The sequence below is a fragment of the Nylanderia fulva genome, unplaced genomic scaffold (genome assembly GCF_048542155.1).
Source record: "Nylanderia fulva isolate GAGA-0341 unplaced genomic scaffold, ASM4854215v1 Scaffold7, whole genome shotgun sequence".
In the NCBI taxonomy this organism is placed as follows: domain Eukaryota; kingdom Metazoa; phylum Arthropoda; class Insecta; order Hymenoptera; family Formicidae; genus Nylanderia; species Nylanderia fulva.
Window position 1 is genome coordinate 1482838 of NW_028190807.1, and position 13986 is coordinate 1496823.

The 13986-nt window shown below is 30.7% G+C and overlaps 2 protein-coding genes across 2 annotated transcripts; both read right to left on the reverse strand.

Moving 5' to 3' along the window:
- Nucleotides 1-316: 316 nt before the first annotated feature.
- Nucleotides 317-6536, reverse strand: LOC146720392 (alpha-tocopherol transfer protein-like). Its single transcript, XM_085488525.1, has 6 exons — nucleotides 6227-6536; nucleotides 3336-3474; nucleotides 2670-2829; nucleotides 2480-2591; nucleotides 1808-2171; nucleotides 317-946 (listed from the first exon to the last, which is right to left on the reverse strand). The coding sequence occupies exons 2-6, from the start codon at nucleotides 3472-3474 to the stop codon at nucleotides 795-797; spliced, it is 927 nt and encodes a 308-aa protein (XP_085344651.1). The 5' UTR covers nucleotides 6227-6536; the 3' UTR covers nucleotides 317-794.
- Nucleotides 6537-9093: 2557 nt separating this feature from the next.
- LOC114934662 (uncharacterized) lies at nucleotides 9094-13967 on the reverse strand. The gene is made up of 8 exons (XM_085488522.1): nucleotides 12827-13967; nucleotides 12091-12503; nucleotides 11505-11658; nucleotides 11168-11362; nucleotides 10453-10730; nucleotides 9898-10188; nucleotides 9519-9551; nucleotides 9094-9311 (listed from the first exon to the last, which is right to left on the reverse strand). Exons 1-8 carry the CDS (start codon nucleotides 12900-12902, stop codon nucleotides 9162-9164), a joined length of 1590 nt encoding a protein of 529 aa, XP_085344648.1. The 5' UTR covers nucleotides 12903-13967; the 3' UTR covers nucleotides 9094-9161.
- Between the last annotated feature and the right edge of the window lie 19 nt (nucleotides 13968-13986).

Here is a 13986-nt window from a genome sequence, read left to right on the forward strand (position 1 = left end):
ATGTCTATTTTATGAGATGCTCTCTCTCTCTCTCTTTCTCTCTCTCTATGTGTGTGTTATAAATTTATTAATAAAAACTTTTTTTCAAGTATATTAGTTATATTCATTAACTGAATAAATAAAAGATGCTTTTGGTATTTTATCATTAATATATAATCTCACACATAAAAATATTACATATCAATCACATAAATTTCTCAGAGAGACGTGAAAATTTCAAATTATTATAATTTTATACATTTAATCAGAAGTAATCTCGGTATTGTTTGAGACTTTAAGGAATATAAAATTATATATGACAAGAAATAGACTTAACTATATAAAAAATACATTTTATTTTTACGTGATTTGAAGCAACGCTTTATAAAATTATCATCAATTTTAATTAGCGGGTCTCTAATTATAAAAATAAATAAACTATTTTGTCAATAATAAAAAAGTGTAAAATATAATCCATTAGCGTTTCGTTATTTCTTTTGTCAGAATATGTATTCGCTATCTCTATATTATTCTCCGCAAACGAGCTTTCCAATTAAATTATCTTATTGAATGTCGCTGTAAATTACTTGGAAGAAACTCGATATCATGTATAAATTCTGTACAAAAGTTTCTAATTCGATTATGATCGTTTGAAGGCAAGTTGCATTAAAATATTCATCACACGAGAATAACGTACGACCGATCCATCGAAGTTTCCTGCTCCTAACGCGAACGAACTTCCCAATTAACGGTTGCCGATCGGCGGTGATTACATTGAATTACATTGGGGCACACTCCGTGACGCGTTAATCAGTTTAATCGATGGTCAGTTGCCGGAAGGATCCGTCGATTCCGAATAGATCGTCCTGCGTCTTTGGTTTGTCTGGTCGTAAGGCTTCGTTGGTTTTCACGGATTCCTGCTCCGCGAACCACGGCCCGTATTCCGTCAATTTCTTCATCCACATCTCTAAAAGAAGAAGCAATAATTGTTAGAGAAATTTGTTTCAACATTACAAATATTTTTATGTATTTTCTGCGCATCCAAATTTATCCGTTTTATCCAAATTATTCCGATTTACAACTGCATGTCTTGTATAAATCGAAAGTCTTTTTGGAAGATGTTTAATGATACAAAAAGAACTTTGCTCATTTTTATAGGGGTTTTAGGGATCCTCCAGAGATGAGATATCAAATTGTATTACTGGTATATAAATTCATTCATTATGTATTAATTTTATTATCTGTGCTCATGCTTTTTATTTTGTAGTTGAACATGATTCCCGCAGAATTCTTGTTTTTGTATTTATCTTTTCCTAAAGATTTCTTTTTAATGTCCAAAGTATATTTATCTCGTGGAGGTATCTTGGATGTAAAAATGGTGCTCGTGTCGTAGACTCTTATTTCTCCATATCATATCGGTTATTTGATATATTAAATATTTTTTCAAAGGTTTATAGGTACTTTCTGAGAATGCATTTGCCATCAAACGAATAAATGATCTCTACCATTATAAAATTATATTGTGATTATATGACTGGGGGGTCCAAAATGGGCTCTTATTTCTTCATATCATATCGGTTATTTGATATATTAAATATTTTTCCGAAGGTTTATAGGTACTTTCTGAGAACGCATTTGCCATCAAACGAATAAATGATCTCTACCATTATAAAATTATATTGTGATTATATAACTGGAGGTCCAAAATGGGCCAAGTTCTTTAGTAGGAAAAATAGGATCTAAATATTGAGAAAATTCGAAGAAATTCTTAAAAATTCAACGGGGCAATTTACGTAATTTCGAATAAAATAAATATAAGATATCGTGCCGTGTATATCTCCGATGGATCCGGCGTCTCCGCCATATTCGGACGGCATTATCTCCTTGGGTATGTAATCGTATAGCGTCTCGATGTTGCTATGCGTGAAGATGCGATTGCGTATCTTTTCCTTCAGGAACGGCTTGACGAAGTTGAGAATCGTGTCGATGAGCGGACTGATGTTGATTATGTGCACCTCTTTCAATTTCGCTGGATATGCTTCCTGCGCGCAGACCAGAAACTTTTTCACTAAGGTAGGGGTGAACTTGGCGAAGTACACGGGCGTCGCGATGGTAGCGTCGAAGACGTAAACGTCCCCGGCAACGCCGTGGGTCTCCTCTTTCAGGCGTATGTCGCCGATCATGAACACCATCTTTAATAACAAGATTTTTTTTATTATTATATTTTTAGATATTTTGTTATATATATTTTTCTTAACTTGAATATAAGATATGACGATAAAATATTGACTCGATTAAGTTTCACATTGATATAATTTCAGTGAGTTTTGATACCAAAGATATTAAGAAATATAATAATAATAATATGATAAAAAATATATATATAATAAATATACTATAAATATATATATAATAAATATACTATAAATATATATATATATATATATATATATATATATATATATATACTACTAATAAATATCGAGAAGGAAATTCGTACCTTCATAGCTTCCGTGATGTGGGAAACGGTTATTGGCTGGTCTTTAATGAGACCTCGCATTAAGATCACACGACGTCCATTTTTTGTTAAACCGGGCAAAGGAGGTATCTGTCTGCAAGAGAAATATCAAGCAAACTAAATTAATATTTATCTTCTATTATTTTCTCTGATTCAGCACATATTTCCTTACACATGTTTCGCTACTTCTTGCATCGACGGCCTCGTCACGTCACGATTAGAAAAAAATTCGGGAATCACCGCGCGCATTGTAAAATACATATCCAGTTTTTGTTTGCATCTTTCCAAGGAGAATTTGCATCCGCGTAAAAATGTCATTATTCTTTGGTCATCTGAAAAGAAATCAGATTGCATTGTATCTATATAATTTATTAGTGATTAAATTATATATTTATTAAATTTATGCGAATCTTTTGTAACATTTTTTTGGGAATAATTGAAAATTTTAATTATTAAAATTTAAATATATAATCAAGTACAAAATATATATATTTTTATTGGCTCTCATGCAGTATTAATAGTAATAATATAAATATGATATTTAAATATATAAATTAATATAAATAATTATATAAATATGATTTTAACTATATAAATTTTTAATAATTATTTTATTATTTTTTTAATTATTAATAATGTATCGTACGATTTCAAAATATATACTGTCTTATACATATTTTATTACTTTCGATGACTTTGTATCGGGCATTTATTATTAAATGCCATGATAACCCGAATCAAACGTTTGTATCATATTCTAACACGCATAAAATCACGGAATTCTATTCTGTTTATTTAATGTTTCACTTCTATTTATTGAATTATCGAAAAATAATACCATCAAAGTGAGGTAAATGAGGTTGTTTAGCGAGCCACTCTTTAATCATCTCGAGGTCTTTATCGCGAGTCGCTGGATTCTCATTCAGCTCGACTTGTATCTGCTTAGACATTTCATCTTTAGGTTGTACGAGCAACATCTGGAAACGAAGATTATAATAAAGAAATATTACGTATGCAAATGTACTCGAGAATTCTCACATAATAAAAAAATATTATTAAATTATGACTTGAACGGTCTCCTTTTTTCTAAATTAGAAAGCGTAAAATTAAATTACTAAATAATAAATCGGACACACACGCACACGCACGCACACATACGTATTCTCACGCATACAGTTTTGCAGGTGCATAATGTCTATGTAATTCCTTCTCGGTTTGCACGTGTTCGGTTGCATGTAATGTGCACTACATGGATTACGCAACCGGTTAAGATACCCATCGTTCTTATGTCAGGAATTAATGCTGACCAAAGCGACTTGCTCAACCAAACTTTCTCTAAACTCGTCGCGGCTTCGCGGCTTGAGAAGCAAAGAGAATGTTTCTTAGCCTTTATCTTTTCTCGTTTTGGAAGCGATGACATTGTTCTCTCTTTCTCCTCATATCTTTTTTATCTCTTTTTTTATCTCATTTTTTTAGATGCGAAAAAGTTTACAATATCTCATTATTTTTTGCGTATAAAAAATTTTGTTATGATTTTTACATAATTTCATTTTAATATCCTTGTTAAGAGAACAATTGTGCGTAAAGTTCGATAACAAAATTATTGTCGCGTTAAAAAGTCTAAAGTTGAAAAACAAAAAAGAACAAATGTGAAAAAGTTTTAAAACGTTTATTATTTTCTACAATTACTTTCTCAATTTCTCTATAACGTAACATAATCTTCTCTCTTCAGAATAATTACACACACCATATAAGCATCCTTGGCCACAAGATAAAACGCGGAGAATTTGGCAAGCGTGAAAGTTTACGAGGGTTTTGAAAGTGACAGAATAAAGTTTGTAATATTGTAACCTTGCGACGAAAATATGTAAATTCAAGAAATTCAATGGCAATATCTATTTTTCAATTATATAATGTAAGATATTTATGCTAATTTTAACTTTTAATTAACTTAAAAATTTTAATCATTAATATATTCTATTATTATTATTATTATTATTATTATTATTATTATTATTATTATTATTATTATTATTATAAAACAGCAGCAGTTACAAAATAGTTTTTTATGATTTACATTCTGCATAATAATTAAATCACTAAAAGCGATAAAATTTAAATTGACAATGAAAATAACATACTGAATTTTAATGCTTTAATGCTTCATTAATCATTAAATGTTTTGACTCTAAAATTAATCAGAATGTGTAAATTTATTTGTTACAAGTAAATATTAATTGTGCTAAAAAGGAATTTAAATACGATTTAATAAGTTATAAGTTATAAAGCTTTTGAATTTTCAGATCTATAAAAAATGTTTAATATTTAATGTTTTATATGCCTGTTTGATATTTCTATATTGTGAAACAAGTTGAAAGCGTAACAAAAACACAGCAAATTCTACATCTTTGCATTATATCATATGAAAAATGGTTTGAAATTGCTAGTCATCTTGCGTGGTATTAGAAAGTTACAAGAAGGATTCCCTCAAAGAGTTACATCAAGATTAAGGATATATGAATGACTGCAATCTCTTAGATTTTTTAAAATTAATAAGATAATTTAATTAATAAGACATTTTGTATAACATGTGTAGTAGATCTCGATATTTCCAACAAGATAAATAAAATCTAAGATCTCCAAAACGTTAATAATTATTACAAGACATTTTTATTGTGACAATATAAAAAGACAAAATTGAGTGCAACGTTTTATTTATTTATCTGTATAATAATATATTTCTTTTATTGGAAGAGTTATATTATTGTTAGAAAAATATTATGTCAAATATTATGTCATATTTATGTTTTATTTATTTATCTGTATAATATAATTCTTTTATTGGAAGAGTTAAATTATTGTTAGAAAAATATTATGTCATATTTAAAATGTCCGAAAATATTTTATTATGTGCGTCCAAGTCTTCTTTAATGTAATAAGAAGAGAAAATTAAAATTAATTAATGAAAGGCTCGTATAAATTAACAAAATTTAAAAAAAGGTAAATATTGTAGGCCAACTAAACGAGCAATTAAATAAGATCTAAAGATTTATTAATAATTAAATAGTTAAATTCTCATTCCGTTAGAGAAACAATATACAGCGTAAACGTTTCGACTGCACTACAGTCTTTTTCAATACATAAAAATCAAATATTAAAATACAAAGTTGGTTAAACATTAAAATACAAAGTTAAACGATTCTTCGCTGATGACCAATAGATGAGTAAGACGATTGGTCTGAGATTCCAAGTTTTGTGACGTTTAATCATGCTGTGGATATTTTAAGAAGAGGAAATACTTTTACGAGCATTTTAAGCAAATTTTTAATTTTAATTTTAACTATTTACGTTTTACGATCTTCACACTCTTTGGTCCATGCAAAATATAGATGATACTATCTATTTCAATTTGAGAAAAATTAAAATTTTAATCAGTTAATACAGAATTAATATTTTACATTGGCATATATCGAGATATTATTCCTAAGTTTTATGCAAACACAAAAATGGAGCGCGACATCGGAAGCAAATATATATATTTGATAAGAATAAATGGTAACATCATGTACACACGCGCACGCACACGCACACACACACACGCGCGCGCGCACACATATGAAATTTAATTTATTAATAACATTTAATTGTTTAAATTTAATATAATGGTATAACGTAAAATTGCGACATAATTTGAGAAAAAAGGAAAAAAACCTTTTTTCCAAAACTTACCTTGACTGATGTTCAACACAAATCAGACGCACAGACACACTCGACGTGCGAACGATCGCGACGACGATGACTTTCGGATTGTTGCGGAAAGAGAAATGAACGGAGCGGCAAACTCGAGAGACGGCAAACGAACAACAGAGTGGGAACCACGATTACCTCGTGGACCGGTTCTCCTTTATACACCGTAGGGATACCCCACTCTCGCTTCTCTTACCGTTATGATACGCGGGAGAAAGAAAATCTGATCAATAAGCGATTTTTCGGGGAACTCCTAATTAATGATCGCGCGTTCGTTACTTTACAGTGAGTTAGGACAGATTTTCAGCCGTATTCGCATCTAAAATGGAAAAGGAGCAGTAAACTACGCGTAGTGCAGATCTTGGAGAGTACAGATGTCTCATAGATTGCAACAAAAAATTGATAACGTGTTTGCAATAATTTTAATAAAAAAAATTAATTGCGAAGCAGCTCATTATAAAATCAATTCAAAGAATTTTCATATTACATGAGAAAGATTTTTTAGTCCTTGAAGGATTTGTTTTTAATTCTGCTTCTTTTCGAAAAAGAACGATTACTTACTACATATGTATTATAAAATGTATTTTTTAAGAATAACGAAACAATAATATAAGGTTCACACTTTTTTTCTTTTGCTTGATATATGCAGCGATAATTAATTATGAATGCGCATCATGAAAAATAATTAAATATCAGGAGAAGAATATATTGTGCTTTTTGCATAATAAATGGCGCGATGTGCGTTCGTAATATAGTCAATTCATAATAATTACACCAATACAATCTCTCGTTATGTAAATGCGTATTACTTTTTGTGGCTGGGAAGATAAGCAGAAGCATTGAAAATAGCTACTTAAGAACAGCTGAGAAAACAAGGAAATATATGGAATCGACGCACTCGCGAATTCGCACTCGCTGTCACGTCGTAACGCAACAGCAACGATTTCGCAATCTCAATCTCTTTGCTTTCCAGCGAAACTCAGCGATAGCGACTGTTGCATTTAATATAATTCCGCGATTTTAGAAACTTTATGAAATTGTACGCTTGCGTAACGCGAAAATTCTCGCCCAGGTGAACGCGCACAACATATATCTTGGTCACTCCGCTCTGATAAACAAAATCAAAAACTTTCTTCTCAAGGGGGATCGATCTATGCGCCTTCAAACGCCTCACCTGTATGTTGAGACAGTGGAAAATAATATTCAAATCGGACATGTTGAAACGATTTACGATAAAAGAACTTATTGCAACTCACGCTCTTTTTTTTGCGAATAATATTTTTTGCGCGGTTTTATCATTCTAATTATCTCATATTTATCGAGCGAATTATTTATTGTTATTTATTATTATCGAGATTTATGATGTATTTTATTCTTCCAGTAAGCTCAATAACTGATGCACGAATATGTATAATATGTGATTAGATAATACATAGTCCTGGTTTCTGTTCGCGTGATGCGAGAAATAATGACTTAATTGGCAGCAATTTAAATATTGTATGTCTCCACTAACTAACGAAGATGATGATCGCGATATTCTCTCGATTTTTCGTACATATACTCGTATATGCGCACTTCCGAAGTTCCGAGTGCATATAGAAATGCATGCTGACTAATCGCGGTCAGCGCCCAATGCCCTCGTCTTACTTTCTTTCGCGAGTATAATAAACCGTGTACGTGTGTTGTTGGTTGCTACCTGTCGTTGTTGCACCAGCGTAAAATTACGGCGAACGTCATAATCGAAGGAATTCGCGTGTGCATAAAAGTCAGCGGTTGCAATCGCGCGATTTTGAAACTGATCGAAATGAGCAAAAAATTGCCGAGTAACACACACGTGGTAAATGCTGCAATTACATCACAGTACGAGATAGATATTACACGCGTCGTGTGTTTATTTTTCTCTATACTCGATTTAATTTTAGTATATCACGGATTTTGTGCTCCGGCGAATTTATGCCTCTTCAACATGTAAAATTGTAACGTCGGAGGCAAGAAAATACACGTTGAAAATTTTTGCGCGCCATTTTTAGATCAAAAGTTTTTTTGATGAAACACAACTTTATATATTTTTAAAATATTCCGAAAACTAATCTTTCTCCTTTATAATCAATCAACAGCTATAAAATGATTGCGACAAGAGATCTGATCCGTATATAGCCTTTTTAATTATGTTATAGTTTTTGATTGACTGTCAAGGGAAAAAAATAATTTTCGGAATATTTTTAAAAAATGTGTTAAAACCATATCATATTTAACATGGCCGCAGTGAAAACTAAGGAGTCTTAAAATTAATTTTTTTTTCCTTTAAAGGGAACATCGCAGAGAGATGGATTACTTTCCTAACACGCTTACATTAAAAAGGTTTTGCGAGCAACTGGTAAATTAAACTCTTGCCGAAATAAAGTTGTTGGGAAATTCAACGAAGAGTATAAAGTTTCGTTATTTGTTCGAGCCAAGTTAATTGCTCCGTTATTTAAATGCGAGTCGACAGAAATTGAATAACGCTTTGTATATATGAATAAACTAATTGTGATGCAATAGGGACAACAATACATCAAATGTATACCGTATTAAGGTTTATTTGCGAATTTGGTAATAAATATATCATGATATCGCATGACATATTATTATAATTTCCCTGAATGCTTATTCGTTATATATTCCCGCTCGAAAAAAATGACAAGAATACGAAAAAATTACTGATATTACAATAGTTCTTTAATAATACATTATCGATATACCAGTAATTTTTTTGTATCTGTAGTTTTTTTCGTTAAGGTTCTTTCTCGTAATCGATACATTTCTTTCTCTTTGACAAAAAAAATGATCAAAATTATCAATTGGCACATTTGTTGAAAGTGATTTCTTCGCATGAGAAATAGAAATATCAATAATAAAAATAATTGTCTAGCTGTCTTCACGAAGAAGCCCAGACGGCTGCGACGACCGAGGCCGCGACACTGAACATTGTAGCAAAACCACATGGCATTGTCTTGGACGAAGTCGAGGAGAAACTGGCTTCTTTCTTTTTCTCGATAATTGTTGTCTCTACATTGCTCACAGTATCCTAAGAAAAAGATACAGATACCATAAAATGCTCGTATTTATGTGTTCAGGAATGAAAGATTTTTTTTAGATTAAATTTTTTTCTTTCATCTTTGCAAAACTGATTTTTTGTCGATGAAAATTTTTATTGCGAAACGATTTTAAATTCAGAATAAAATCAATTTAATGTTAAACAATTAAATTCAGAATAAAATCAATACAAACTTACCTTGACATTTGTGTCAGTCGATTTATTTGTCTCCTGCGCAAAGATAAAATGATTTAATGATATTAACATTGAAGTTCTTATACATATTTACATATTTTTTGCAAATAATCACTTATAATAGCTAATAATATACATAATTAGTTATCCTAATACAAGTCGAGTTTTATTTATATTTAATATATGTATGTAATTCAATACGTGTTGCTTTACGTGAGAAAAAAAAAACGAGATTTATATTAATAAGCGTTACCAGTTCCTGGTATCGAAAAAAAACGCCGATATTATAAATGTATGCAGTTCATAATATTATAATAAAGTAGTGAGATTTAATAAAGTAGTTCTTCTTGTAATTATTTATTATTACGATAATCAATCTCACCGATTGTTCCACGGCATCCTTGTCTCTGGTAAATCGTTTCCGCACTGGCAGTTGTGAGAATATCGCGATGGGCAAATGCGAAACAATGGGAATATCGCGTTTATATCGATTTGTGCATCCCGAACCGATGCAATCGCTCGCGATCGCTTTTCTAATCGCGATCGGAAGCTGCTCGATCGTCGCTGCCTCTCGAAGAATTTCCTGATTCGGTCCTTGCGCGACGAACGGTACAGATTCTTCATCCCCGGCACGGATTTGCGTCACGATTAATAGAGTATCTTTTAGAGAAATCTGCGCCAATTGTGCAAATCATATTTAATGTGTATGCGCATTTTTATTAATGTGTAAAAAAATAATATGTTTTTTTATCGTTTTATTTGCAATATTTATATTAACTTTTTTGCATTTATTATAAGTTGATATAACTGTTTTTTAATGTAGATATTCTAGTAATTACTAAAGTATAGAGGCAAACACATTTCTTATGTTTTAAAATTATTCTGACCCAGATTTGAATAAATTATGTTATTATAACGTTAATGAAACAAGGATTACCTCACGCGTCACGAGATCGACAGCGATGATTCCCTCATTTCTCGGCACGATAGCGATTAACATATAACCATTGTTATTTGGAATGGACTTGAGACTCTTGATAGTATTTTCGATTAAATTAGTTACAGTTGGTTTAAGAGGAAATGATTTGTGTAATGAAAAATCGTCTTCGATTGCACTAGGGTTTCTACTCCACGATTCGAGCAGAGACCGGAAGATGTCCATACCGACTTTGGAAAACATATCGAAAACATTCCACGCGCCGTCATTATTCATCGCTAAAAGATCAAAAAAGATCAAATTCTTTAATAATTTTGTATGTTTCCTTATATATTAAAAAAATTACAAAATTTTTCTATTGCTTAATGTTTTATGTTTAGAATTGTTGTTATATTATCTGAATGAATCATATTATTGGTTTTCACTTAATTATTTCATTTTTATTTTCTTTCATGTCCTTTTTCAGTTTTGGATATATTTCTAATATATTAAAATAAATTAAAATTTAAATGTTTTATACGAATATTATCAAAACTGAATTAGAATTTAAACATTAAAATTTTTGAATATATTTTAATATATTAGAAATATATCCAAAACTGAAAAAGACATAAAAGAAAATAAAAAAGTAAATAATTAAGTAAAATACAACCAATAACATGATTAATTTTTTTTATTTCTTTATTTGTTACTTGTTCCATCTTGAGAGACTCACTCTCTGTTTTAGGATCAGCTGTACCCAAAGAAGAAATTGATTTCTCTCGGTTGGAGTGATCGCCAATGATTTTCCAAATGTCATTTAAATCACGTTTGTTCTTATGTATATCTGACTTTATATCGCTTTCGTTGGATACATTAAACTCTTTAGGGTATAATGGAGAGATGAAGAAGTTGCTATTATGCACTACACCTATAAAATCGATTATATGAAATTATAGCTATATGGATATGAAAAATATATACATAATAGTATATTTTATAGCTATATATATTTTTAGATATTGAATTTTTTTATTTAAAATTTTCTTATTTTAAACGAAATATTAAAAAACCTGTTGTCATTCCTCTCGTTTGTCTCGCCCAGGTCACCAATTCTCCGATATTCGCACGAAGAATACGCTCACGATCGCAATCTTTTCCTTTGTTTTCAGAGATTAACGCACCATCCAAGGAGATACTAGGAGTCTCTATCTTGCTACGGCATCTCTAATTAATATTGTACATGACATACATAAACATTTATGGACATACATAGGCAGAAGATATTAATTTCGTAAATAATTCAAATCTCAAATTAAAATCATGAAATATGAACAAAAACTTTAATATATATATATAATTCAGATTTCCCACAATGCAAACATTATATTATAATTCTTTCTTAAATATCATGAACCAAAAAATGAATGTATTTTTGATTATTTCCTTAATTTATGAATATTATATTTTTATCACAAAATATATAAATTTCGCTATTATAATTAAAAGCGTTTAAATATATTTTTGCAAAAAATAATATATTTTATTTTAATTATTGTAAAATGTTAGAAAAGAGTTGAATAATAAAAGAAAAGCCCAAGTATATTTATTTTTTGTCATTCTTTTTAGAAAATATAGTTAATATGATTAAGGAAGTACTTGAAGAAATCCTTCAATCGCGAATCTGTCAATCGGTAATCTGTTTTTGTAGTGTTCCCATAGACTTTCTTCCCTTTTCTCATCCTGATCCCTCTCGTCGATCAAAAGCAGCATGACATTTCGCGGAATAATATTAACTTTAGTGTTCTTTTCCGAGGAATTAGACGTGTCATTTCTCATTGTTGACGCCGCTGTATTATTGACGAATTTGATCTCTGTACTCTCAGTCGTCGCTCTCTTTTCTCGCGTCCCATTTTCTGCTATTCCTTCCAGATTTGCCGACACTTTCGCATCCGCAGTTTGCAATATTCTGTCTGTACCTGTCACTTGCATCTTGTCATTCAACGCGGTGTCGACCCTTTGATAAGTGTCCAAAGACGGTGCTGTATCCCATGTAGACGGCACAAGTGCAACTTGTCAAGTGGAAAATAAATCATTAGTCAATAGTAATCAATCATTCAATCATTAGTATAACAGTTTAGTTTTCTAAGAAAAATCTATTTAAAAAACGCGCATTACGCATTTGTATAATATACATATTTTCTCGGAAAAAAGGGAGGAGAGATATAAGAAACGCATAGAAATGCGATCTGACATAAATATTAAAGATGCTAAGAGTCAACTGAATGATTATAATTTGTGTAATTAATGCACTCTGTATTCTTTCTTGTTGTTAATTATAATTACAAATGTGGCTATTCAAACGTTGCGAAGACGAGAGCAAAGATTGACGTACCTGAACGATCCATCGTAAATCCAAAGGAACACGTCATCACCGACCATAACACCGCAAAGACACCAGGATGAAACATGGTGTTTTCTTTTCAATTTCTGTATTATATCAATCAAATAATAATTTAACGTGTTTTTATTACTATTTAGCAACGATATGTAGGACGGATTTCCTTGTCGTGTAATTTAATGTATACATAATTTAATGTATACGTAATTTAATGTATACATCACTCACCCCGGGTAATCAATTTCTGACAAAAATGCAAAGTTGAAGCGATTCTTTGCTTTTGGATCGTCGATCTCTGCAATTACGTGAGAAAATATGTCCGACTTGTTTTTTTCTTGAAAAAAAAACAACTAGGCTATACTATTGTCAGTTATCAAAATCGGTTGCCTGTACAACCAAACAAATTATTATCTATATGGTAATCAAAAAGTATACTACATTTTGCCAAATTTTTCGATTACATAATTACCGCTAAATTTAGATTTTTAAGCATGTATATACTTTTATAATAAATCAAATCGTCTGATTTGTTACGATAAATTTAAACCAAAGGATAAAATAATATTTTTATACTTTAGAGAACAGAATTGAAATACGAGATTTTCGTGTTAAACACTTGACATTGAGCGAATCTTGTGATTTCATAGGACAAGAATTCATAATAAATATAATTAACTATAAGTAGTTGGGATGGGAATTATCGTCCTAAATAATAAAATATTCGTCGGAATATGACTTTCGCGATCCATGTTCATAAGTTGTAGCGCAACCCCTGTTTCAAGTCGATATGTGACATATTTAACCGTTGAGACTTACATAGGTCAGTTGACGGTGAACTACGCTCAGCCGATTTATACTATTTGTTTTACGTCATTCATTTCGTATGCATCCACACGTTACACACAAATCATTTATCTCCATCGATTAACCCCGACTTACGTACGTGATGACGGTACTACAGTAAATTGCCACTCGTCCGTAAGCATTTGCACGTGGAATTTTTTCGACGCAAAATCTTCTGTATACATTTTTAAAAAATATGACAATTTATCGATCTATTTTTTACGGAAAAAATTGATTATATATAATCTTATTTAAAACTGATCATTGAAATTAAGTTTGGCTGTTGTAAAAAATATAAATAGACATAAAGA

Coding starts and splice junctions, on each gene's coding strand:
- LOC146720392 (XM_085488525.1), bottom strand. CDS start 3,474: ATGTTGCTCGTACAACCTAAAGATGAAATGTCTAAGCAGATACAAGTC. Junction 2,830..3,335: donor TCATTTACCTCACTTTGATG/GTATTATTTTTC, acceptor ATTTCTTTTCAG/ATGACCAAAGAATAATGACA. Junction 2,592..2,669: donor CAAGAAGTAGCGAAACATGT/GTAAGGAAATAT, acceptor TTTCTCTTGCAG/ACAGATACCTCCTTTGCCCG.
- LOC114934662 (XM_085488522.1), bottom strand. CDS start 12,902: ATGTTTCATCCTGGTGTCTTTGCGGTGTTATGGTCGGTGATGACGTGT. Junction 11,659..12,090: donor CGATTGAAGGATTTCTTCAA/GTACTTCCTTAA, acceptor AATATTAATTAG/AGATGCCGTAGCAAGATAGA. Junction 9,552..9,897: donor AGGATGCCGTGGAACAATCG/GTGAGATTGATT, acceptor ATCTTTGCGCAG/GAGACAAATAAATCGACTGA.